General features: G+C 38.6%; 1 protein-coding gene across 1 annotated transcript in view; it reads left to right on the forward strand.

The window, feature by feature from the left end:
* Positions 1-23,527, forward strand: part of wdpcp (WD repeat containing planar cell polarity effector) — a 124,000-nt gene that overhangs the window by 19,048 nt on the left and 81,425 nt on the right. The window contains exons 3-9 of the mRNA XM_060831175.1: positions 4,425-4,508; positions 8,538-8,582; positions 9,149-9,199; positions 10,858-10,928; positions 11,183-11,242; positions 17,102-17,216; positions 18,789-18,922. Coding sequence (XP_060687158.1) covers positions 4,425-4,508; positions 8,538-8,582; positions 9,149-9,199; positions 10,858-10,928; positions 11,183-11,242; positions 17,102-17,216; positions 18,789-18,922 — 560 coding nt within the window. The remainder of the gene's footprint in view (positions 1-4,424; positions 4,509-8,537; positions 8,583-9,148; positions 9,200-10,857; positions 10,929-11,182; positions 11,243-17,101; positions 17,217-18,788; positions 18,923-23,527) is intronic.

Genomic DNA, 23,527 nt, shown 5'->3' on the forward strand with positions numbered 1-23,527 from the left:
AATATTGATTGTAAATATTTGGAACCCGAAGACCGAACTCTGTGGTACCCAATTAGTTGTAGCTTGCTAATCTAGAAAAAAAACATTTATCATGACTCTGTTTTCTGTGGTGAGCCAGTCCTCTATCCAAGATAGTAAACTGCCCTAACATAATGGGATCTTCCCTTGTGTGACTTTTGTGTAGGCCCTCATCAGATGCTTTCTAGAAGTCCAGATTTACTGCATCTACAGGATCTCCATAAGCCAGTTTGCTTATTACATCTCCAAAGAACTCTTACAAATTCATCAAACATGATATACTGTTCAGAAAGCAACTTTGACTCTGAAAGCATTTTGACTTTCTAAATGTGGAGCTACCTGTACTTGGTAAAATCAAGGAACCAAGCAGATGCTACTAGAATGCTGATATCCCACTGGAAGGTAGCAGCATCAATTCATTGCCTGAAATTGTCCAGATCACAATGTTGCATATCCTTCAAGGGCTGGGATATAGTTGTGTATCCCATGGATAATGTCTTGAACCACATTCACTTCCGCCTTGGGACCCTCCAACCACATGGGATTAATGTGAATTTCACCAGTTTCCTCATTTCCCCTCCCCCCACCTTTTCCCAGATCCAACTTTTCAAATTGACACCACCCTCATGACCTGTCCTACCTGTCTATCTTCCTTCCCACCTACCCACTCCACCCTCCTCTCCAATCTATCACCACTACCCTCTCCTTTGTCTATCTATTTCTGGATCAGTGGTGCTGGAAGAGCACAGCAGTCCTGATGAAGGGCTTTTGCCCGAAACGTTGATTTCGCTGCTCCTCGGATGCTGCCTGAACTGCTGTGTCTTCCAGCACCACTGATCCAGAATCTGGTTTCCAGCATCTGCAGTCATTGTTTTTACCTCTTTGTCTATCTATTGCACTGTCAGCTACCTTCCCCCCCCTCCCAGACCCACCCCCTTCCCATTTATCTCTACTCCTTGGCTCACAAGCCTCATTCCTGATGAAGGGCTTATGTCCTAATCATCAATTCTCCTGCTCCCAAGATGCTGCCTGACCTGCTGTGCTTTTCCAGCACCACACTCCCGACTCCTGAGCTTCGTCCCTAATCTTGAATTGTTCTGGAACCTACTGGTCAATTTCATGCCACTCCATTGAGCTTGTTATGTATTTATATTCTTTGCTGAAATAATACTGTATTTGAATATATTTCCACACTACTACATTTTTTATTGTCAAAAGCCAAATTCATATGACTATTTCATTAAGGATGGTTTATTCTGAGATACGACAGAATTAGAAAGAGATTTTGATCAGTAGGACAGAGATTTTGTTTTTTATTCCAGTATTGGGAGAGCACTTGTATGCAGGATTTACTTTATTGCAAGCTGTAAGCAAGTTTACACATGACTTTTAAATGAAATGCCAAGAAAGATAATAAGCATACTGCTGTAATAAGTAGGGTGTGGAGTTTCTTGCATGTGGTTGACAGCTTGTCAAAAAATCTGATAGGGATTCATTCTCTCTCAAGAGAACAGAGGTTGTTTCAGGTGTACAATAAACTAATTGCATTTCCCCTGAATGGATAATTGTCAGACTTCAGGACTCCTATCCAACTTTTCAGGAGTCTGATAACATTTACAACAGTTCCGTAAAAGTGTCTTGGATGATCTTATCTAGATTACTGTAAGACAGCCAAACTCTTCCACATTTACACTTATTTTTGTTTACAGTTTATATATTTTCCTTTTCATTATACACAATTATATGTTCATTTTCCCTGTATTTTCATCTTTGTTCAGTTACAAATGAATGCAACTGCTCCCTTACTGATTTATTTCATCTAATTTTTGATTTTCTATCTGAATCATATTCATAATTTGCATTATTTTGTTTGTAGTATTGCAGATTTTATATCTCGAAAGATTTGCCTGATTTATTTCTATCAGTATCAACAAATATTGCCAAAATTATCGATTTATTTTATGTTTTTGAGAGCTACTGGTAGACATGTCATGATGAAAGTTAGGATGTCTTTAAGGGTTAGATATTCTTGGTGCCATTAGTAAAATGGTTTGGTTTTTTTCTTGGTATAGTTGAAGAGTTAGCTATTTCTGCTCCTATTGTCTATTCATTGGGCACCTGATAGCACCAAGTGAGAAAATAAATGGAAATATAGTTCTACATAGAACATTTATGGAATTAATATTTCCCTCATTAATGCTACAAATGCTATGCATTTAAATCTTTTACAAAGCCTAAAAGCTTAAGTTATAAGAATATAATTTATAGTAAGCAAAACTGAGGAAGTGATTTCATTGTTGTAAAAAGGTTATGATATAAAAATCTTAAATTTAAAACTTCCAAACAAAATTCTTATAAGATAACCATGATCATGGAAATATTGATCTGAGTGTCAAGAACTTGATGCCTACTTTGATGAGTGTTGTGACCTTTTTCTTGTTGATTGTCTTGTGTGCATATTATTACAGGATTTTCTGCCGGGACAGGCAAATTGTCTTATTTGTAACTTTGTTCTTGCAAATATCCTGTGATGATTTTACAGAAAAAAGGTGACATTATGTCCATTCCTCTTCTCAAGACAAGCTAGTTGTAGTTTTGAATTGTAGGGCTGATTTTCTCAGCTGTTTCTCTTCAGCTGAGGAAATATTCATTTGTGCTAAAGACCTGTCAGTTTTTTTATAGGCTGTGTATTATCAAAGGGTTTGGCTCTGGATTGTGGTTACAACTTAAAAAAAGACTATTGACACATCAATCCCGCTTCAGGTCAACCTGTCACAAAATATGGTGAGAGGCAGTAATGACATTTTCTGCAGCTATGGCTGAAGTAACATCTGTTCTTTACACAAGGGGAGAATGGCCTAAAAATATTCAAAAGGTCATGGCAGCATAATCTGTTACATTTCCTTTTCTCAGTCACTTCCCCATTTCATAAATACAGCAAAAATCATTGCAATCAAATCTTGATAACATCTTTTCTTTCAGCTATTATTAAACTTGAAAGTCATTGATTGTATCAAGGGGGGAAAAGGTTTAAATAAAATTAAAGAGTTCTAAAAAGTTAATTTTAAAATGATATGGGGATATTGACCTGATCTTCTTAAGTGTTCTAAAAGGCTATCATCCTAGATCTCTGTTTACTGATTAAAAGAATAACTTGACATCAAAGTCTTTCTTGCTTGGAAGAGGATGTCAAGTTGGAATCATAGTGCAAGAGTCTCTCCAGTCTGCAATTGTGAGGCAAATCCAGGTAATTTACAGTCTCCTTTTCAAAGTTTCAACCCAGTGTATTCTGTGAGTTAGAAAACATGTTTATTTACTTTATTTTATGTAGACTGTATGTAACTTTTGTTACCCTGTTGCAAAAAAGGGTACTAATGTAAAACATGTTCATGGAAATTTATAGCTTGGAACTTTGAGTTGTAATCTATACTATCTAGCTGACCGTGAAGATTTTATATGTGTGATTTTACGCTATGGTATAGCATCCTTTGTGATTTTTTTTTAAGAAAATGTTCCAATTCTAAGTCTGGATTTGTTCCACTAAATGCAAACTATTTTTGTGAAAGTGACATGTCTAGGGGCCTGTGCTATATTTGTATGGTTGCTAACTCATTTGTTTTAAATGGATTTGGAAGTGCAATAAAAAACACTCCAAGGAATTCTAGCATATGGATTAACCGAAGGATGTTAAGTAGTGGGTAAAAAAAAAGGTTTCTGTGGTGCTACTTCCAAAAAAGCACCACAAATCTCCCATTGTATTGACTAACTTTTATTATGTAGAATTATATGGAAAGTACAGGTTTAAAACAGGTCATCCAGCCCAACTTTTTGTTTCATAGTAGTGCAACTAAGTGGCTGAAGGATTGAAAATACACCTGTTTGCTGTTATGTTAGAAAACTGCTTCTATCACTACACTGTGCCACAAGTGACACACAAAGTTGGGTTATAGTAAATATCTGAAGTTTCATTTTTCATTAGTCTTTCCTCCAGACTTATTTCCAATATTTAAGAAAGCATGTCAGAGTCAAATTTAAAGAATGGTTTCTTGCGGGTGGCCACACTGTCAATTAAAAGTGTGAAATCAATAAATTTTCAGTCTCTCCCAAATGCAAATATTTATAAAGACAGTATATGGAATTTGAGCCATTGGTTAATGGGTTTCTCAAACAGTGCTGCCTTCTGGGGTTTCCTTGTATACCTAGCTCATAATAGCATGTCCTGTGGGGTGGGCAGAATAAACTGCTGTTCCTTTTCTACTCTTTTTAAGCTAATGCATTGTTGACACATTTTCATCTTAAAATATAGTTCATGAGGGACCATTTTGCAATTCTACTTGCAGAGAAGTTTAATTTTATGCTTAATGGAAGCTAATTAATTTTCACACATGGTGTTGTTTCTTTGACAGAGCTGAGCTCCAGCTGCCATCAGATGTCTGTCTGCCTGACTGAGCTGCACCTGTGGTCTATGAAGAATACCTTACAAGTCAAGGGTAATTGAAGTCTTTCCTAAATTTTGTAACTGTTTTTTAGTTAAATCATTTTCTCCCTTCCATTGAAATACAACAAAAATTACCATTCGTACATATATAAGAAGCGTTATGTGATAATGGTTTTTGCATTGCTATTAACATAATGCATTATCTATTATGTGTTCATTTAAATTGAATTTATATTTAAGTACACTGGTATATTTTATACTGAAATATTTAAAAAACCAAATTATAATAAAGTGCTGTAGCAGAAATGCAGTTAGAAATTGTAACTCTTAATGCAGTTTGCATCTGTGTTTTTGCAATTTTTACAATAAGAAATCTAAATGTTGATTTAAGTTTATTGAGCTATTAGAGCATTACGCATAATGGCCACTCAACTGGTGAACAGTATTGTCTTCTTTACTACAAGTGTAATATGAGCTTAGATACAGCGGGTTGTTATTCAGACTGGAGGCCTGTGACTAGCAATGTGCCACAAGGATCAGTGCTGGATCCACTGTTGTTCGTCATTTATATAAATGATTTGCATGAAAATATAGGAGGCATGGTTAGTAATTTTGCAGATTACACCAAAAATGTTGGTATAGTGGACAGTAAAGAAAGTTATGTAAGAATACAAAGGGATCTTGATCAGTTGGGCCAGTGGGCCAAGGAATGGAAGACAGAGTTTAATTTAGATAATTGAGAGGTGTTGCATTTTGGCAAGACAAATCAGAGTGGGACTTGCACAGTTAGTGGTAGGGCACTGGGGAGTGTTGTTGGATTGAGGAACCTAGGGGTACAGGTTCATAATTCCTTGAAAGTGGCGTCACAGGTAGCCAGGATGGTGAAGTAGACACTTAAATGCTTGGCTTCATCAGTCAGAGCAGGAGTTGGGACGTCATGTTCCAGCTGTATAGGGCATCGGTAATGCCACAACTGGAGTACTGCATACAATTGTGTTCACCCTGCTATAGGAAGAATGTTATTAAACTGGAAAGAGTGCAAGAAAGATATACAGGAATGTTACCAAAACTGCACACTTTGAGTTATAAGGAGAGGCTGGATAGGCTGGGACTTTTTCCCCAGAGTATAGCATATTGAGGGGTAACCTTATAAAAGTTTATAAAATCATGAGGACCATGAATAAGATGAATAGCAAAGGTCTTTTCCCCAGGGGCAAGGAGTCCAAAACTAGAAGGCATTGGTTTGAGATGAGAGGGGAAGCTTTAAAAGTGACTTGAAGGGCAACATTTTCACACAGAGGGTGATGTGTATATGGAATGAGCTGCCAGAGGAAGTGGTAGAGGTGAGTATAATTACAACATTTAAAAGACACTTGGACAGGTACATGGATAGGAAAGGTTTAGAGGGGTTTGGGCCCAACGTAGGCAGATGGGACTAGTTCAGTTTAGGAAACCTGGTCAACATGGATGAGATGGGCCAAAGGATCTGTTTGCATGCTGTACGATTCTAGGTAACACCATTTTAATTAAAAGCTTTACTGTTGCATTTAAAAGAAAGTGTGAAGCTTTGATCAACTTATATCATTTTTTCTGGGTTGTTGACACCATATAGAATCTGCATTCATATTCAATATATAGAAATATCAAATATTTTTCAATTTGCTAATATATTCCCCAATTCTTTCTCTCTCTCTATGTGGAAATCTCCCATAAGTCACTGACTCTCAATAGAGTATGTTTCAATGTCCAAACCAAACAAACACATTTTACTTGTGAAAGCAAGTATTATAAACTTGGAGCCAAGGTGTCTGCACTGAGCCTAGCAATATGGCTAACTTTGTTTTTCCCGACAGAAGAGGCATGAGTAAGTGGGGTCAAGCTCCAACAGTATCAGAAGTTTTAGTTTTCAGCAATTGCTAGGGCCTTGAAGCTGTTATTCTTCTCTCAGTTACAGCTAACAGCTGGAGTCCTCTCTGCTACAAGAATTGCATGTGAGACGGTCTGAATTACTGCATTTGCCTTTGCCAAGGGTGTGTTTAATGAGAGTAAAAAATGAGGTCTGCAGATGCTGGAGATCACAGCTGCAAATGTGTTGCTGGTCAAAGCACAGCAGGCCAGGCAGCATCTCAGGAATAGAGAATTCGATGTTTCGAGCACAAGCCCTTCATCAGGAATAAGAGAGAGTAGCCAAGCAGGCTAAGATAAAAGGTAGGGAGGAGGGACTAGGGGGAGGGGCGATGGAGGTGGGATAGGTGGAAGGAGGTCAAGGTGAGGGTGATAGGCCGGAGTGGGGTGGGGGCGGACAGGTCAGGAAGAGGATTGCAGGTTAGGAGGGCGGTGCTGAGTTGAGGGAACCGACTGAGACAAGGTGGGGGGAGGGGAAATGAGGACCTGGGGGGTGCAGTGAGAGAGGGACTCACTGAAATCCTTGTAGAGGGAGGAAGAGAGCTTCTTCAAGGAAGGCATCCTTGTAAGAGGATTCGCAGTAGGTTAAAATCTTCGAGTAAAAAATGAGGTCTGCAGATGCTGGAGATCACAGCTGCAAATGTGTTGCTGGTCAAAGCACAGCAGGCCAGGCAGCATCTCAGGAATAGAGAATTCGACGTTTCGAGCACAAGCCCTTCATCAGGAATAAGAGAGAGTAGCCAAGCAGGCTAATGGAATAGTTGCTGTTTACTAGTTAAATAATCTGTTATTCTGTTAAGTTTTCCAAGAGAGTTTTGTTATTCTTTCTTTTGTTTGTGTTTTGAGTATAGTATAAGAATTAAGTGTGTTTTGCTTCAATCCCAGTAGTTTGACCAGTTGAATTGCATCCGAAACACAATACCTTTAAAAATAAAAAAAAGTTGGTGTCTCGGCTATCTTCTTAATGTACTTTGAGGCGATTTAGTCTGATCCATAACTCTTGGATAGTAATTAGGAGTGGGAACAATGGTAGGTTTTTTTTATTTTCACTGAGAGTACTGATACCAGCTGTGAAACAATCCTTTCACTTGGTGAGATCAGTTAGTTAGCACAACTAAAAAGCAAAGCTAGGATTTTCTAATCAATAAAGCTCATCAAGATTTGTTTAAGATATCATCCACTTGAGAAAGTTGCCACTTAGCTCAGCAGTTAGCACTGCTGCCTCACAGTGTCAGGGATCTGAGTCAGTTCCACCCTTGGGTGACTGTCTGTGTGGATCTTGTACATTCTTCCCATGTCTGTGTGTGTTTTCTCCCACAGTCCAAAGATGTGCAGGTTAGGTGGATTGGCCATGCTAAATTGAAAGGTCACCTGGACCTGAAATGTTTAACTTTGATTTCTCTGCACAGATGCTGCTAGACCTGCTGAGCTTTTCCAGCAACTTCTGTTTTTGTTTCTAAATTGGCCATAGTGTCCAGGGATGTGCAGGCTAGGTTACAGGGATAGAGTGGAGGGTTGGGTCTGGGTGGAATGCTGTTTGCAAGGTTGGTGTGGAACCTATGGGCCAAATGACCTGCTTCCACACTGTAGGAATTCTATCATTCTATGATTCTAGTAGTGCAGAATATTTATTTGGTTATTGACCTAGAATTTCAGATGGATTTTATTTCAGCTTCCTTGGAACAGTGAAGACAGAAAAAGAAAATGAAAAGCTTTAAAAATGAGAAAATACCACACTAAGGAACAGTTGCATCAGTCAGATTTGTATAATTTCTCAAAATGACATTTTGAAAAAAAAATGTGGATGTGATGTTAATCGAAGCACTCTTAGTTGTTTGAGCAAGTCTGTGTCCTGGAGTCTTTATGGTTCTGGTCGCTACACACTAGTTGTTTAAAGTTAGCCCTGTCGAAGAACTTCAGTGATTGCAAAGTTCACATGAGTAGTGAATGTTCAAATTTTGGCCTGTATAGGAGTTTCAACGAGTTAACATTAAAAAGCTCTCATTTCCTGTGAATGTATCTGTGTTTGGAAGCTGATTTTAAAAGTTATGTATTACTTTTATTACATGCAAATGAAATCATCTGGGATGTTTGACCTTTATAATATCAAAATAATATTTAATTCCAAAAAACTTTGACAGGTCTTTACATTTTTTTTTCTCAAACTGTACAACAGATACAGATATTGGCACCTATCAATATTATGATAAGAGAGACGCAGGTGGGTTTATACTGTCATTTATATATCAGTAACTGTGATAAAAATGTAAATTATCCAAAAATAGTGAAATACTAAACTCCATATGTATGCACCAAAATTCCAGCAGAGGGCATCAAAATCCAACTGATATGAATACAGAGAATAGAGTCTTTATGCCATTTACTGAGTGACTCAAAATTTATTAACCCTGGAAGACTATTTGCTACATTTAATGTCCTTCCATTTAAGACTATTAAAATAGAGGTCTGTGTTAAAATCCTTTTGGGAGTAAAATTCAACTTTGGTGCAAATGCAAAAAGTGCAGTCGTGAATTAGTTGGTGTTTAACAAACAATCACCTCATTACTAGCCAAATAATACATTCTCAATGTCAAATTTCACTTCCTTCTCGGTGATTATGATACTGACCCTACATTGCTGGTGACAGTCAGTCTCTGCTTCTATACGGCATTTGAGATTCATAGTAATATAACATTATACATCAGTCCCTATTTTAGCTGCAAAGGTTTGCTGATAACTTGCACTATCGTATGTTATTTTCATTTTTCTCGTTTTGAATCCCTTAAGTGTCACCAACAGACTGCTGTTACCTGGAAGCGAAGCAGCATATGACAGAGGGTAAGTAATGGAGTAGTATGACAGAATGTTATTTAAGATCTTAATAATTGAAGTAAATATGTATTCACCATTTCTGACAATTATGAATCCGGTTCCTCTGCATAGTTATCATGCCTTGTCTCCATGAGGCTCAGCAGCTTCTTAGAATAAAGCAAAGTGCTGACAAAAATGCACTGAATGCTAGCTGTATAGTCTTCCTGTTCTCCTCGGTAACAGAATATTACCGTAAATCATGTATGTCAGTGATCATACTAAGTACACAAGCCATGTCTTTATTAATCCCATTTTTTCTGAATATCTTCCTGAGTAAAGTAAAACCAACGAATCTATGGGGTACGTGATTTGTCAATCTTAATAATTTCTTTCAAAAAAAAGCAAACATTTTTATAATAAAATGACTAACAATAATAAATAAAATTGAATTCTATTTAATAGTTTTAAGCAGTCCATGACTACTTTCACTCATTCCAATTAACAAAATTTAATATATAAGTATATCAAAATCATATTCCTTAATTCATGATGAATGTCACTAACAATTTCGATAGAGAATTCAACAAAAACTGTTACCAAAAGAGTGTTGGGAATTTGTATCTGGACTCAACTGTTGCCTGAAACTCATTGTTAAGAAACAAATTAGGTCTCAATCTATTTCAGCTTGGTTTTGCCACAAGCCTCTTCACCATAGGCAGCATTTACTGACTGGCAGGATACTGTAACATAGGTGTGAGGCACCTTTGAGGCGCACGCTCTCAAGACCATGCATTCACTAAATTTGTAGTCTTACCTTAATTTTGGATACAAATAGATAGTTCTTAAGTTTCCAATTCCAAATAAAAGTGTATTGTTTGCCCCCTGAAGTCTGTCTTGCGCATTACATCTAAAACTAATTTTCCAGCTGCACAGCGCTTTATTAATTTCTAGATTGCTTTGGCATTGATTCATAGGATTGTAGAGAACAGAAGGAGGCCATTCAGCTCATTGTTCCTCTGTCAGCTTTTAGTCTCACTGTCCAGCTTTTTCCATTGCTTGTAATATTTGTCTCTTCAAGTATTTATCCAATTCACTTTAGAAAATGGCTATTGCACCTGCTTCTAAGCTTTTAGCTAGTGGATTCCAGATCACAATTCATTGTGTTTTCAAACAAATCCTAATTTTGCTGGGGTTTGTTCTGCCATTTATTTAAATCTGTTCCGTGGTTACTCCCATTGGTGTACTTGTTGAAGATGAGGAGAATTTGTTTCCTGTCAGAAGATTGTGTATGTGTGGATCTCTGTTCCCCAGAGAGCGGTGGTGACAGGTCATTGAATATTTTTAAGGCAGAGAGATCTCTGATTAACAAGGAGGTGAAAGGGTATGGGGGTAAGAAGGAAGTGTTCTTGAAGCCACACTCTAAACAGCCATGATCTTAACAAATGGCAGAGCAGCCTCAAGGGGCTGACTGGCCTGCTCCTGCTTCTGATTTATATATACCAATGTTGTTTTTATTCACTCATTTCATTTGATAACTTGACTTTTTATTGTGACTTTAGGTACTGGTTGTCATTGTCAAGTTCAGATTGATCACTATTGCTGCCGTAATAAAATGAATTAAGTAAATTGCATAATAGAATACTCACTTTATTAACAAAAAACTATGTTCATTTTTTCTTTGTCAGCTCGTGAATACTTGTGGACACCCAAGAATAGACGCCCAGATAAACTTCGAGACACCCTCAAGGAGTTTGAGGTACCTTCCTAGTTACAAAATTGACAGTAAACAATTATACCCCTTCATTCATCTTTCAGCAACCTTAATTTTTGTAAAGGATCAGCCTACATGGAGATCATAACCAGCCTCTAGTGCAGTGGCATGTTCCGAAACAGTTGCATCTTTGTTTTTGAAGTAGGCTAATCTCTTATGATTGGAAATCAGAAACACTTTACCCATTGGTGACAATGCATGTATCTGACATAGCCATCTGTGTGTTTCTTGTCCTTCAGGAGCTACTGCAGTGTAGCCGTTGTGTGCTGAGCAAATGGAAGGACAAGAACTTCGGTCAGGTATACACTTCAATGATAACCTTGGCTTGGTAGTTTAACTGAACCTTTCTGTCTTTTACATCTACAAATAATGTATTATATATCATGACATGAAATATAGATGACAATGTCTCTTCTGCTTCATCTCACTTAAACTATCCAGATAATTTATATACATGATACAGAGGTTAAAGGTATGCAAATATATTTTTTAATGTTGCAATAAATTATATTGAACTTTAATTCGAAAACCATTTCCTGACTCTACAAGAGCTAATACAGCTGTTTGCTTCAGAAGGTTAAATTATTTTCAGTTTGTTGGTTAGGAAGAACTACCATGGAATTCTAGAGGAAACACAGGTTTAAACTAACTTGCTAGAGTCTTTTGAAGAGTCTTTATAAGGTTGATGAGAGAAATGCTGTTGATGTGGTCCACGTGGACTTTGAGAAGGAGGTTGACACTGTGCCGCACAAACCTACTTGCGAGAAATATTATAGTTAATAAACTGGTAAATAGCACTATGGTTACAAAACTGTCTTGTGATGGGAAATAGAGAGTAATGTTCAAAGGATATCTTTCAGGCTGAGGGAAAGTTACTGGTGAAGTTCCCCAGGAATCTATGTTGACAAAAAGCCAAAGAACTGTGGGTGCTGAAAATTAGAAACAAAATCAGAAATGCTGGAAAAACTCAACAGGTCTGGCAGGAAACTGACAGAACACAGCAAGCCAGGCAACATCAGGAGGTGGAGAAGTCAAGATTTCAGGTCAACATCTTCAGGATGTTGAAGAGAAAACAGAGTTAACATTTTGGATCAAGTGACCCTTCTTTAGAACTGTTCCCGAAAAAATGGCATATTTTTACCCAGAAATGAGGAAGGCACAAGGATATATTTCCAAGTCAGGATAGTGAATGGCTTGGAGATGAATGAGTTCCTATGTGTCTGCTGCCCTTCTTCTAGGTGGTAGAGTTTGTAGGTTTGGGAATAGCTATTGAAGGAGAAGGGGTAAGTTAATGCTGTATATATCTTGCAGATGGTCCACACTGCTGTCATTGTGTGTCAGTAGATGAGCAACTGAATGTTGATGGTGGTGTATGAGTGCCAATCAAGTGGCTGCTTTGTCCTGGATATAATGGAGAGGGATGATAGTATCACATAAAGTCGTGCATAACTGAGAAAAATAAAACCAGTTTGAGAGGAAAGAAGACTAAGGAAATAAATTATGTACCTGAGCAAATACTTAAAATTTAATGAGAATGGAGAATTTGTAAAATGCTGTTTAATTGAAAATGAAAGGTTTTGGGGAAAGGACGAACAGAAATCTTGCTTATTAAAATTTAAACAGTTATATTTAAATAGCACTGCAAGTGTTAAAATAATTTCAGTGAGATTGGGTTCTTCATTGCTGCAAGGTCCCAATGAATTGAGGCAAGCAGGAATTTATCAGCATGAGAAGTGACCAGCTCTACTTCCTTTGACATAAGGAGCTAAATATAGGGTGGATGTGGATAAGGCCATTGTGAAGGCTGAGACAGCATATGCAGTCTTGGAGTTGTACATCAGAAGGTAAACTGATATAAGGTAATAGTTCTTTGTTCAACAGGTTGTTTTGATCTGAAATGCATTCTCTGAAAGGATGGTGGGGACAAATTCAATAATGACTTTGAAATATTTCAGGATAAAACTTTATAGAGTTATGTGGAAAGAGCAGGAGATTAGGCTGATATGATTCCTTTATCAAAGATCTGGCTGAGGTGTGCAGGATGGTATGCCTCTATCTGTGGTGTTCCTTTTTGTAATCCTTTGACCAATAAATTTTAATCACTTTTAGTCTATTTCAATATTTAAAATTTAAGAATGAAGCCCAGATTTGGAACATAAAACAAAGAACAGTACGTACTGAAAAAATGAAACAATATAGAAATTGACCCTTTCTCTTCACAGATCCTGCTAGACCATCTGAGTTTCTCCAGTAATTTCTGTTTTGCCCTAGATATGGATTCCTCCGCCACATTTTCAGTTTGAATCTGAACTTGGGCAATAATTAAGTTAAATGGAGCAATTTGACTGTAGCAAATTGGAAAAATATATTAAAAGTTTGATAATTGGTAGAAATCTCTAAAAGAGTTAGTGTGTATTTTTCAAAAAAATACTTTCTTTAAGGCAAAAATACCCAGCAGGAAAAGTGAGAGATCTATGAATAACAAGACAATTTAGAGGAGTAGGTCAAAAGAGGAGGCTTATAAATGTGCCAAAAAAAGTTGTCAGCCTGAGAATTGGAGGAATTTTAGAATTCAACAAAGGAGGACCGAGAAATTGGTAAAGATGGAGAAAATAGAATATGAATGTAAATAAACCAGAAACATATCTGATTGTAGAAGCTTCTTGAAAAGGAAAAGATTAGCTAAGACAAATATGGGTCTATTATGGAAGAGACAGCTCAGTTTATGATAGGAAATAGAGAAATGGCAGACAAGCTAGTTAAGTACCTCCAAGCCCTCCATTTCTTCCTCTCCCGACGTTCCCAACAGTACCCTTCCACCAACACACTCATTTGTTTGGCTGAACTGGTCCACACCCTTAACAATTTCTCCTTCAAATCCTCCCACTTCCTCCAGACCAAAGGGGTAGCCGTGGGCACCCGTATTGGCCCCAGCTATGCCTGTCTCTTTGTTGGCTACGTAGAACAGTCCATCATCCGTAGTTACACCGGCACCACTCTCCCACCTCTTCCTCCACGACATTGATGACTGCTCCTGTGAGGAGCTTGAGCAATTCATCAACTTCACCAACCCATGCCACCCCGACCTTAAATTCACCTAGACCATCTCTGACACCTCCCTCCCCTTCCTGGACCTCTCCATCTCCATTAATGACAACCGACTTGACACTGACATTCTTTACAAACCCACTGACTCCCACAGCTACCTGGATTACACCTCTTCCCACTCTACCTCCTGCAAAAATGGCATCCTGCATTCCCAATTCCTCCGCCTCCACCTTATCTGCTCCCAGGAGGACCAGTTCCACCACAGAACACACCAGATGGCCTCCTTCTATAGAGACCACAATTTCCCTTCCCACGTGGTTAAAGATGCCCTCCAACACATCTCGTCCACATTCTGGCCCTCCGCCCTCAAACCCCACCCCTCAAACCGTAACAAGGACAGAACCCCCCCTGGTGCTCACCTTCCACCCTCCCAACCTTCGCATAGACCCAAATCATCCGCCGACATTTCTGTCACCTCCAAACGGACCCCACCACCAGGGATATTTTTCCCTCCCCACCCCTTTCCGCCTTCCGCCAAGACCGTTCCCTCCGTGACTACTTGGTCAGGTCCACGCCCCCAACGACCCACCTTCCCCTGCCACCACAGGAATTGCAAAACCTGTACCCACATCTCCTCCCTCACCTCCATCCAAGGCTCCAAAGGAGCCTTCCATATCCATCAAACCTTCCATCAAAGTTTTACCTGCACATCCACCGATATCATTCATTGTATCCGTTGCTCCCAATGCGGTCTCCTCTACATTGGGGAGAATGGGCGCCTCCTAGCAGAGCGCTTTAGGGAACATCTTCGGGACATCCGCACCAATCAACCACCGTCCTATGGCCCAACATTTCAACTCGCCCTCTCACTCTGCCGAGGACATGCAGGTCCTAGACCTCCTCCACCACCATTCCCTCACCACCCAACGCCTGGAGGAAGAACGCCTCATCTTCCGCCTCTGACACCGCAACCCCGTGGCATCAATATGGATTTCACCAGTTTCCTCATTTCCCCTTCCCCGACCTCACCCCAGCTCCAATCTTCCAGCTCAGCACTGCCTTCATGACCTGTCCTACCTGCCTACCTTCCTTTCCATCTCTCCACTCCACCCTCCTCTCCTACCTGTCACCTTCATCCCCACTCCCATTCACCCATTGTACTCTTTGCTACTTTCTCCCCACCCCACACCCCCCTCTCATTTATCTCTCCACTCTGCAGGAACCCTGCCTCTATGAAGGGTTTTTGCCCGAAATGTCGATTTTCCTGCTCCTACTCGGATACTGCCTGACCTGCTGTGCTTTTCCAGCACCACTCTAATCTAGACTCTGGTTTCCAGCATCTGCAGTCCACATTTTTACAAGCTGGTTAAGTACTTTAGTCTGTCTTTATAGAGGAAGATACAATAATTCTCCCTGATTTAATTGGGGTCCAAGTTTTCAGTAGGAATGAGGAATCAAAAGTAATTATTTTCACAAAAAAGTAGTCTAAGAAATTAATAGGACGAAAGTTGATTTATCCCTGGGACCCAAAAGTCTTCACCCTAGATTATTGAAAGAGATTGCTGCAGAGATAGTGGGTGCATAGGTGACCATTTTTCAAAATTCTATTAATTGTACAAAGTTGCCTGCAGATGAGAAGGTTGCAATGTCACCCTACTGTTTCACAAAGGAAGAAGAGAGGAAGCAAGGAACTATGGACCTGTTGTCCTAATAGCAGTTGGAGAGAAATTCCTAGAACATAACAGAAAGCATCTGATTACAGGGGGTTTAAAACATAATTAGCCAAATGGGCAGAGTCAGCATGGATTTATGAAGTGAAAATCATGTTTTGAATCCTGTTTGATTTTGAGGATGTTATTAGCAGATTGAATAGGGTTAGGCTGGGTTGGGGTGGATGTGTTATATTTGGAACTTCTGAAGCTTTTTGAATAGGTTCCACACAGGAGATTAGTGAACAGAATTAAAGCATGCGGGATTGGGAGTAATATACTCACATGGATTGAGGTTGGTGAAAGCATAGAGAAGGAATAAATGAATCATGCTCACAGTCAGCAGGCTGTGAGCAGGGGAGAACTTTAAGGATCAGTACTTGGGCCCGGACTGTTCCAGTATGTGTCAGTGGTTTGGATTCAGGGTTTAAATTTCCAAGTTTGTGGATGACAGAAAACTGAGTGAGTTGTGATTCGGATGCAAAGAGGCTTCAAGAAGATAAAGACAGACTGAGTGAATGGGTAAGAGCATGGCAGGTAGAATATAATGTGAATAAGTATGAGGTTATCCATTTTGGGAGAGGAACAAAGATGCAGTGTATTTCTTCAAGGTGAGAGATTGTAAAACATTGATCTTCAAATGCAAGTTGGTGTCCTTACTGAAAGCTAATGTGCAGGTACAGCAAGGAATTCAGAGCGCAAACAATATGTTAAGTTTATTTCAAGAGAATTTGAGTGCAGGAGCAAAAGTCCCGTTTCAATTGTACAGGGCACTGGTGTGATCATACCTGGAGTACTGAGAGCAGTTCTGGTCACCTTCTCAAAGGAAGGGAACACTTAGGGGAGTACAATGGAGGTTTACCAAGCTGATTCCTGGGATGATAGGATTGTCATATGAGGAGTGATTTAAAAGACTGGGCTTAAATTCTGTTGAGTTTAGAGAAATAAAACGTGACTTCATAGCAAATTACAAAAGTCTGAAGTGGGTAAGCATGGGGGAATACAGAAAAAAATGTTTCCCTAAGCGTTTAGGAATGAGATGAGCAGGAATTTCTTCACTCAGAGTAGTGAATCTTTGGAATTCTCCTAGAAGGCTGTGGCAGCTCAGTCATTGAGCAGGTTTAAGACAGAGATTGATAGATTTATAGTTACTAATGATGTCAAGTGGTTTGGGGATATTGTGGGGCTGTGGCAATGAGATTGATGATTTAAAATGGTGGATCAACCTTGATGGGCTGAATGGACTACTTCTGTGTTCCTAAAATCATAGCATAAAAACAACTGTTGTGTTAATGCTAATCTAACTTTGAAAATCTTTAATGGAACTTTGGTGATAAAGAATGCATTTTTCACCATCGGCCTTCAACTAATATACTTAGCATCATGTCCTGTCTCTTTCAGTTTTTCTTCAGTTCAGGTGTGCTGGTGTCATTAAGCCTATCTGGGCCACATCTGGAGAAAGCCATGATCGACAGGACCTTAGTGGGGAGATTCATCTCTGACACCATCTATGATGGTAATTGTATCCACATGAAAATCAAATGTCTAAAATAACAGTGACAGTTGAAAAATGATGTGACAACAGATTTACTAATTAGTCTCACTTGGGATTTGTAAAAGCAACAAGTAACTACATGCATTGTTATAGTTACAACCTTTCAGTTGTAAATTATGAATATACTTTTGTATAGAGAGCTTCCAGATCTTATTTTCAACATGTATTAAATAAATTTCAAAAAGTTTCACCTTTCTTCAATAATACTCCTTGTAGCCACATTAATAAAAGCAGATTCTGGAACATTAAGGTCTTTAAATCCAGTTTTTGTGTACTGTAAACACAGTTTTACTACTTTTGCACTTAGTTCCTTGTATTACATATGATATGCAAAAAAAGCTACTTAAATTGAGATTAATAGGAACTGCTTTTGGAGAAACCTTTTTAAGTTGTCTAAGGCTATTTTGATTTTTGTTTGATGAACTATTTAAATATGTTTGTACAATTGCACTTTCAAAGCATTGGTTCATTGAAACAAAGTGTGCCTTTATTTTGGAAGAATTTGCAAGAAAAAAAAGAATGTTAGTTTTGAAGAACTGTTTTACAATATCTGCAACTTATTTTGTTTAGATATAAAAGACTAATATAAGAACAGATTTTTTTTCCCAATTAATTTAAACCTGTGTTTTGTGATGCTCCAGTTATTATGTTCCTTTTTATTTGCCTTTCAAAACCCCTCACAAATTTGAATGGTTCTATTGAATTTCTCCTTAAATTACTCTGCTTTAAGCAGAGCAATCCAAACTTTTCTAGCATCTTCATGTTGTTGAAGGCTCTCATTACTTGCATTTGCATTTTTGTGTCTTGTATGTTTCAAAATGTTTGCTTTTTAACCTCTGATTTTGGCAAAGGATTTTATATGGTGTAACACTATGGCACCTGGCTCAAGTACAAGAATCTTGTGCCATTTTTTAATCAACAATTGATGAAATGTAATGAACAGTGTTCTCCCTGTGAAAAAATATAATAGCAACTGAGAAGAAGTTTGCATTTCCCCTTTGAGCAAATATGTTCTGTGTCACTATACGAATCTCAATGGCGTAGATCTAGCTGTGGATAATATTTTTCTAGTTATTGGTGTGGAGTAAAGTTTCAGTAGGGTGCTTCTCTAATAAATATTCTTTTCTGGAGCTTGATTAATAATCAAGATGTTGTTCAGTACACTAAACTGTAGTAGTGTGAATATGATGATAGATATCAAGTAATTATTTGCTGGGAAGTGGAGATTAATTTTTCCTGGCATTGCATTCATCACAAGTGGAACTAAAATAAGTTGCCTCTTCACTGGTCTCCATTTTTGACAACTGCCAACGACTAATTCTTGCCTTCAGTATTTCTTTTAAACACTACCAGCTAATGTAAGTATCAGCAAGGATAATGGCTATATTGCAAGGAAACTGACAGTCAGTTTCTAAGATCAATAAAACTTTTAACAAATATCTGGAATCAGATTTTGGAGGAGTCAGACTGTCAAAAAGCCCAAGTATAGAAAACTAATGGATCTCATTGTTTAACTTTCTTTTGCTTGTTTAGCTGTACTTGCAGACAATTTTATGATCGTAACTTTTCTGGAGTCCAGCAAACTTTGCTTTGTTCAATTTACAAAGAAACAGAATTCTCCAGATGTTGAGAGAAGAATTGAAAAGCTATCCTCTTCCGATCTTAAGGTGTGTTTTATTATTCTACAGAATTTTATCTATTTTGACCTCATTAATTTTATTCTCTATGCACTATCAGACTGAGTGAGCATTGGTCAAAATCACTGGGGAAGAGTCCTGCCACAGCATTATTTGCCTTAAAGCAATGTGAGAAATCTTTGCTATTTCCTCATTTGAACTTGGCTTTATCACATTGCATAAGCAGAGAAATCGGTAACTTAGCTTTCATTTAGCATCACTGGTGGGAAAACATCTAGAAATAATAATTCAGGACAAAATTAATAGTCACTTGGACAACTTAATTAAGGAAACTTAGTATGGTTCTGTTTGGGGCTTATACTGTTCAACTAATGGTGGAGGCTTTAGGTGAGCTGACAGATTTTTGATAAGCGCACTGTTGCTGATGTTGTAAAAGGCAGTTGGCTTGAGAGGGTTAACTGAGAAATTCTGCCCACTGAAAGATAAATGATTGTCTTCGTCTTTGTGCGAAGTGCTAGTCAGCTCTAGTTTGTTGTTAGTTATCAGTCATTTCTGGTGCAACAACTCGAGCAGCAGAGCAACATTTTCCATAAGCCTCAATCAGCCCAAACCAGAGAAAACATATGTAAAAAGAGTTTCAATCAAGCGAGGAAGGAAGAGATCATTGTCAATATCCAGGAAAGAAACAGTCAATGTTATGTTCAAGGTAAGTCCTAGAAGCGAAGATGATAAAACAAACTTATTGGTCATTATTCTGGGCTGAGAAGCAGGGGAAAGGTAGAAACTAGTCAGGTTCAGTGAAACCAAGCACTATTTTGATCCAAATGACTTTTATTTTTATTGCCAACCACACCTTCAAAAGGAGTCATTATTTAAAATTTATTTTTGATGAAAAGAACATGGAGAGACAGTACATAATGACAGATACTATTCTCAAGGGTATGCAAGACTACAAAGACCTGAGTGCACAGAAGCCATTAAAGGTGACAGGGCATGTGGAAAGAGCTGTTAAAGCATTTTTTAGGCTTCGTAAATAATGGTAGATAGGGAGAAATTGTGCCTGCTCATAAATGGATCAAGAACCAGAGAGCACAGTTTTAAAGTGTTTTACAAAAGAAGCAAATGTGAGGTGAGTAAACAGTGTTTTCACACAAGTAGTTAGGACTGTGCTGCCTGGAGATTGGGTCAAGAGTGGATTGATGATTTACTTATAAACAATATGCATAGTTACAAGGAATAAGAAGAAGATTGGCAGTAAGTTAAAATGCTTAGAGAACCAGTGCTGATATGGTGGGCCGATTGGCCTCCTGCTGCACCTCATCTGTGATTCTTTTGGGGATAATGGTAAACTTGATATACTTGCTAAACCATTGTATTGTGTGTTAAACAAGGGGGGGAGGGTGCATTGCTTGGGGGAGATATATAATGTTGTTGGCTTGAAAGGGTCAACTCCAAAGCTTTGGAATTGCTTTGCCTACTGATATATAAATAATTGTCCCTTTGAGGCACTAATTAGTTCTAGTTTATGATTAGTCGCTGTACAGTGCACACCCATGTAAATAGACCTAGATGCTATCTCTTGGGAGAAAACCATGCCTCTTAGCGTTACTGTAGTTAGAAATCTCTAATTAACCTATTAACTTAGTATTATCTAATAAACTACCTCTTGTTACTCAGGTATGTGCTATTTCTGATTTTTTGGTGGTTATTCCTTTACCACCTTGTACTAGTAAGCGCTATGGACAAGAAAGGTAAATAAAGATCTGAGCACAACCAGATGTCAATTAGAGGCAACTCTTAGACGGATGTGATGAACATGGATTTTCAACTGCTATTTGATAAATCATGTACAATACACCTGTGTGTAAAGTAAAAGATCATGGAATAAAAGAGACAGCAGCAACATGATTATAAGACTACCTGAGGTAACGGGAAATAGAGTAGTAGTAAATGGATGTTTTTGACTGAATGAAGATTTATGAACAGGCGGCTGGAGGAAAACAACAAGCCAGGTAGCATCAGGAGGTGAGAAGTCGACGTTTCGGGTGTAAACCATCTTCAGGAATGGAAGTGGGGATGGGGATCAGCAGCTCGCCCTACCCCCACCGCCAGTCCTGAAGAAGGGTTGTAACCTAAATGTCGATTTCTCCACCTCCCGATGCTGCCTGGCTTGCTGTGTTCCTCCAGCCGCCTGCCTATCTCCGTTGGATTCCAGCCTCTGCGGCTTTTCTGTCTGTGGGTAAATGTTTATAACAGAGTTCCCAAGGTCATTGCTCAGACCTTTGCTCTTCCTGTACATTAATGGCTTAGACCTTTGTGGCAAGGCACAACTTCAAAATTTGCAGATTATATGAAACCTGGAAGTATTTTGAGCTTTGAGTGAGGTACTGTATAACTTCAAAAGTACATACAGAGATTGATGGAAAGTGCTAGAATAACTGGGCCCAATGCTAGGTGTATAACCCCAGCAAAGGGGTTTGGAAGGGAAGTGGCAGCAAAGGGTGTTGGGAAGATGAAAAAAGTAAAAGTAAAAAGGAACTGCACCACCATCTTCTCAAGAGCAACTAGAGTTGATCAACAAATGGGCTGACCAGTGACACCCATATCCCAGGAATGAATAAAAACAGACTAAAAGGTTGGCAAGGACCTAAGAGGAGGAAGAGAAGAAAGAAGAAAGGAACTTGTGTGCAATGGAAGACAATATAGGATTTGAGTTTTGTACTGAAAAATGTGTTGCTGAAAAAGCGCAGCAGGTCAGGCAGCATCCAAGGAGCAGGAGAATCTACGTTCAAGTCTCCTGCTCCTTGGATGCTGCCTGACTTGCTGCGCTTTTCCAGCAACACATTTTTCAGCTCTGATCTCCAGCATCTGCAGTCCTCACTTTCTCCTATTTTGAGTTTTGTGGTTCTTTAATGCCCAAGATTCTGATGCATGCTACAGTATTGTGCTGGTCACTGCCTCCTGGCAATCACAAGAGGTCTTCAAAAAGATTCAATTCTGCTTTGAAACTGTGCATAGTCCTTTTGAAGACAAACACAACATTTGCTTCACAAGGCCATTTACTATTAAATGGCTGGAACTGTCTAGATGCTCCCTTGATTCTCTGTCAGCAGAGAGTGAAAAGTGAAAATCTTATTGAAAGTATTAAAATTAGGATAACACGAGAGGTTCCTGAGGGGACAATGTTTTTTACAAACCAGCTATTGGCAGGTCCTGCTGTGTCCAGCTTTCCCCTGAAAATCTACACCATTATTAAAAACATAGATTGGTTGTCTTAAATCCTTTGACCTCTTTTACAAATTAACTTTTTGCAAAAAAAATTAAACTCTCTTAGCAGGACTTAATCTTCAGTAGTGCGAAAAACAACAGAACAACTTTGGCATTTTAAAGCCTATTTTTGTCATGGAACAGTTTATTACGGAGTGATTTAGAATTTAAAAGTAACTGCATAGAAGTGTTGAGAAAGCAGCTACTGATTCATGTATCAGTCTAAACCTCAAATTTGCTCAATCTCCCTTATTGTTAAAGAAGGGAATGAGAAAGGAGATAAGAGTGAAAACAACTGTGGTAAACCAAATGCATATAGCAAGGCATGATGAAAGTATGCAGCTCCAACAAATATCTGAGCAAAACTATTTAAAAATATCTACTCTACATTAGGAGCAGAATGCTGGAATGTCACAAAAAGCTGACTGATGAATGTTAATATAGGTAAATTAATTTTTGTAGGAAATTAAAAGATAATATAAAACAAAGGGCACAATTCTAAAGGGAATGCAAGGGCAGTCAAACCTGGGTGTATATGTGCATACATCAGTAAAGTGGAATTAATAGCTACGTAGAGTGGCTAAGCTTGTATTAAACACGAGTTCAGATTCAACTGGTATATTGTTTCCATTTCTGAAGGTATTAGAAAAGGTACAGAAAATCATGAGATGATGTGGAAGATGGGGCACTTCAGTTCCATAGATTGGAGAAGTTGAACCTTTGGAGAAGAGAAGGTTGGGAAGAGAATTGAGAGAGATTTTCAAAATGTGTGTAATTGGAACAGGCTAGATGGGATAAATGTTTCACCAAAATGCTGGGTGATCAAAAACAAGAGGCCATTTTAAGGTATTGTCAGAAGAAGATATCTTCACAGAAGTTTGGATCTAGAATAGATTGCCTGATTGGTGTAGACTGGTCACCCTGGACATTCAAGAGGTCTTGGATTACTATCTGAAAAGGAAGAATGTGCAGGGTTACAAGGGGCAAGTGGAGGAATGACGCTGGCTATTCCAAGTTAGATGTTATACAAAGGATCCAACTTGTGTCCTTGCAGCTGACATTTTGGTATGGGCAGTCCACTATCACTGCAGTGCAGGGTGTGTAGCAAGGCATTTCAGGGGATGGGGAGCGCTTCCAGGTGCCAGACCTCTGGATGCAGTTGCTGATCTGATGCAAAGGAGATGAATTTAACAATCACATGTATGACCAAGGAGACCTGTGCTTTCCCGCTCATGGATTCCATCAAAGTATTATTGATTTATGAAAATTCCCTTGAATCATTCTAGGAACTTCACAAATGAAGATGGCTGCATATTTAATGGATCTTGGATAATATTAATGCTTTATTTAGTGGCTTAGATTGAAAGT

The sequence above is a fragment of the Hemiscyllium ocellatum genome, chromosome 10 (genome assembly GCF_020745735.1).
Source record: "Hemiscyllium ocellatum isolate sHemOce1 chromosome 10, sHemOce1.pat.X.cur, whole genome shotgun sequence".
NCBI lineage: Eukaryota > Metazoa > Chordata > Chondrichthyes > Orectolobiformes > Hemiscylliidae > Hemiscyllium > Hemiscyllium ocellatum.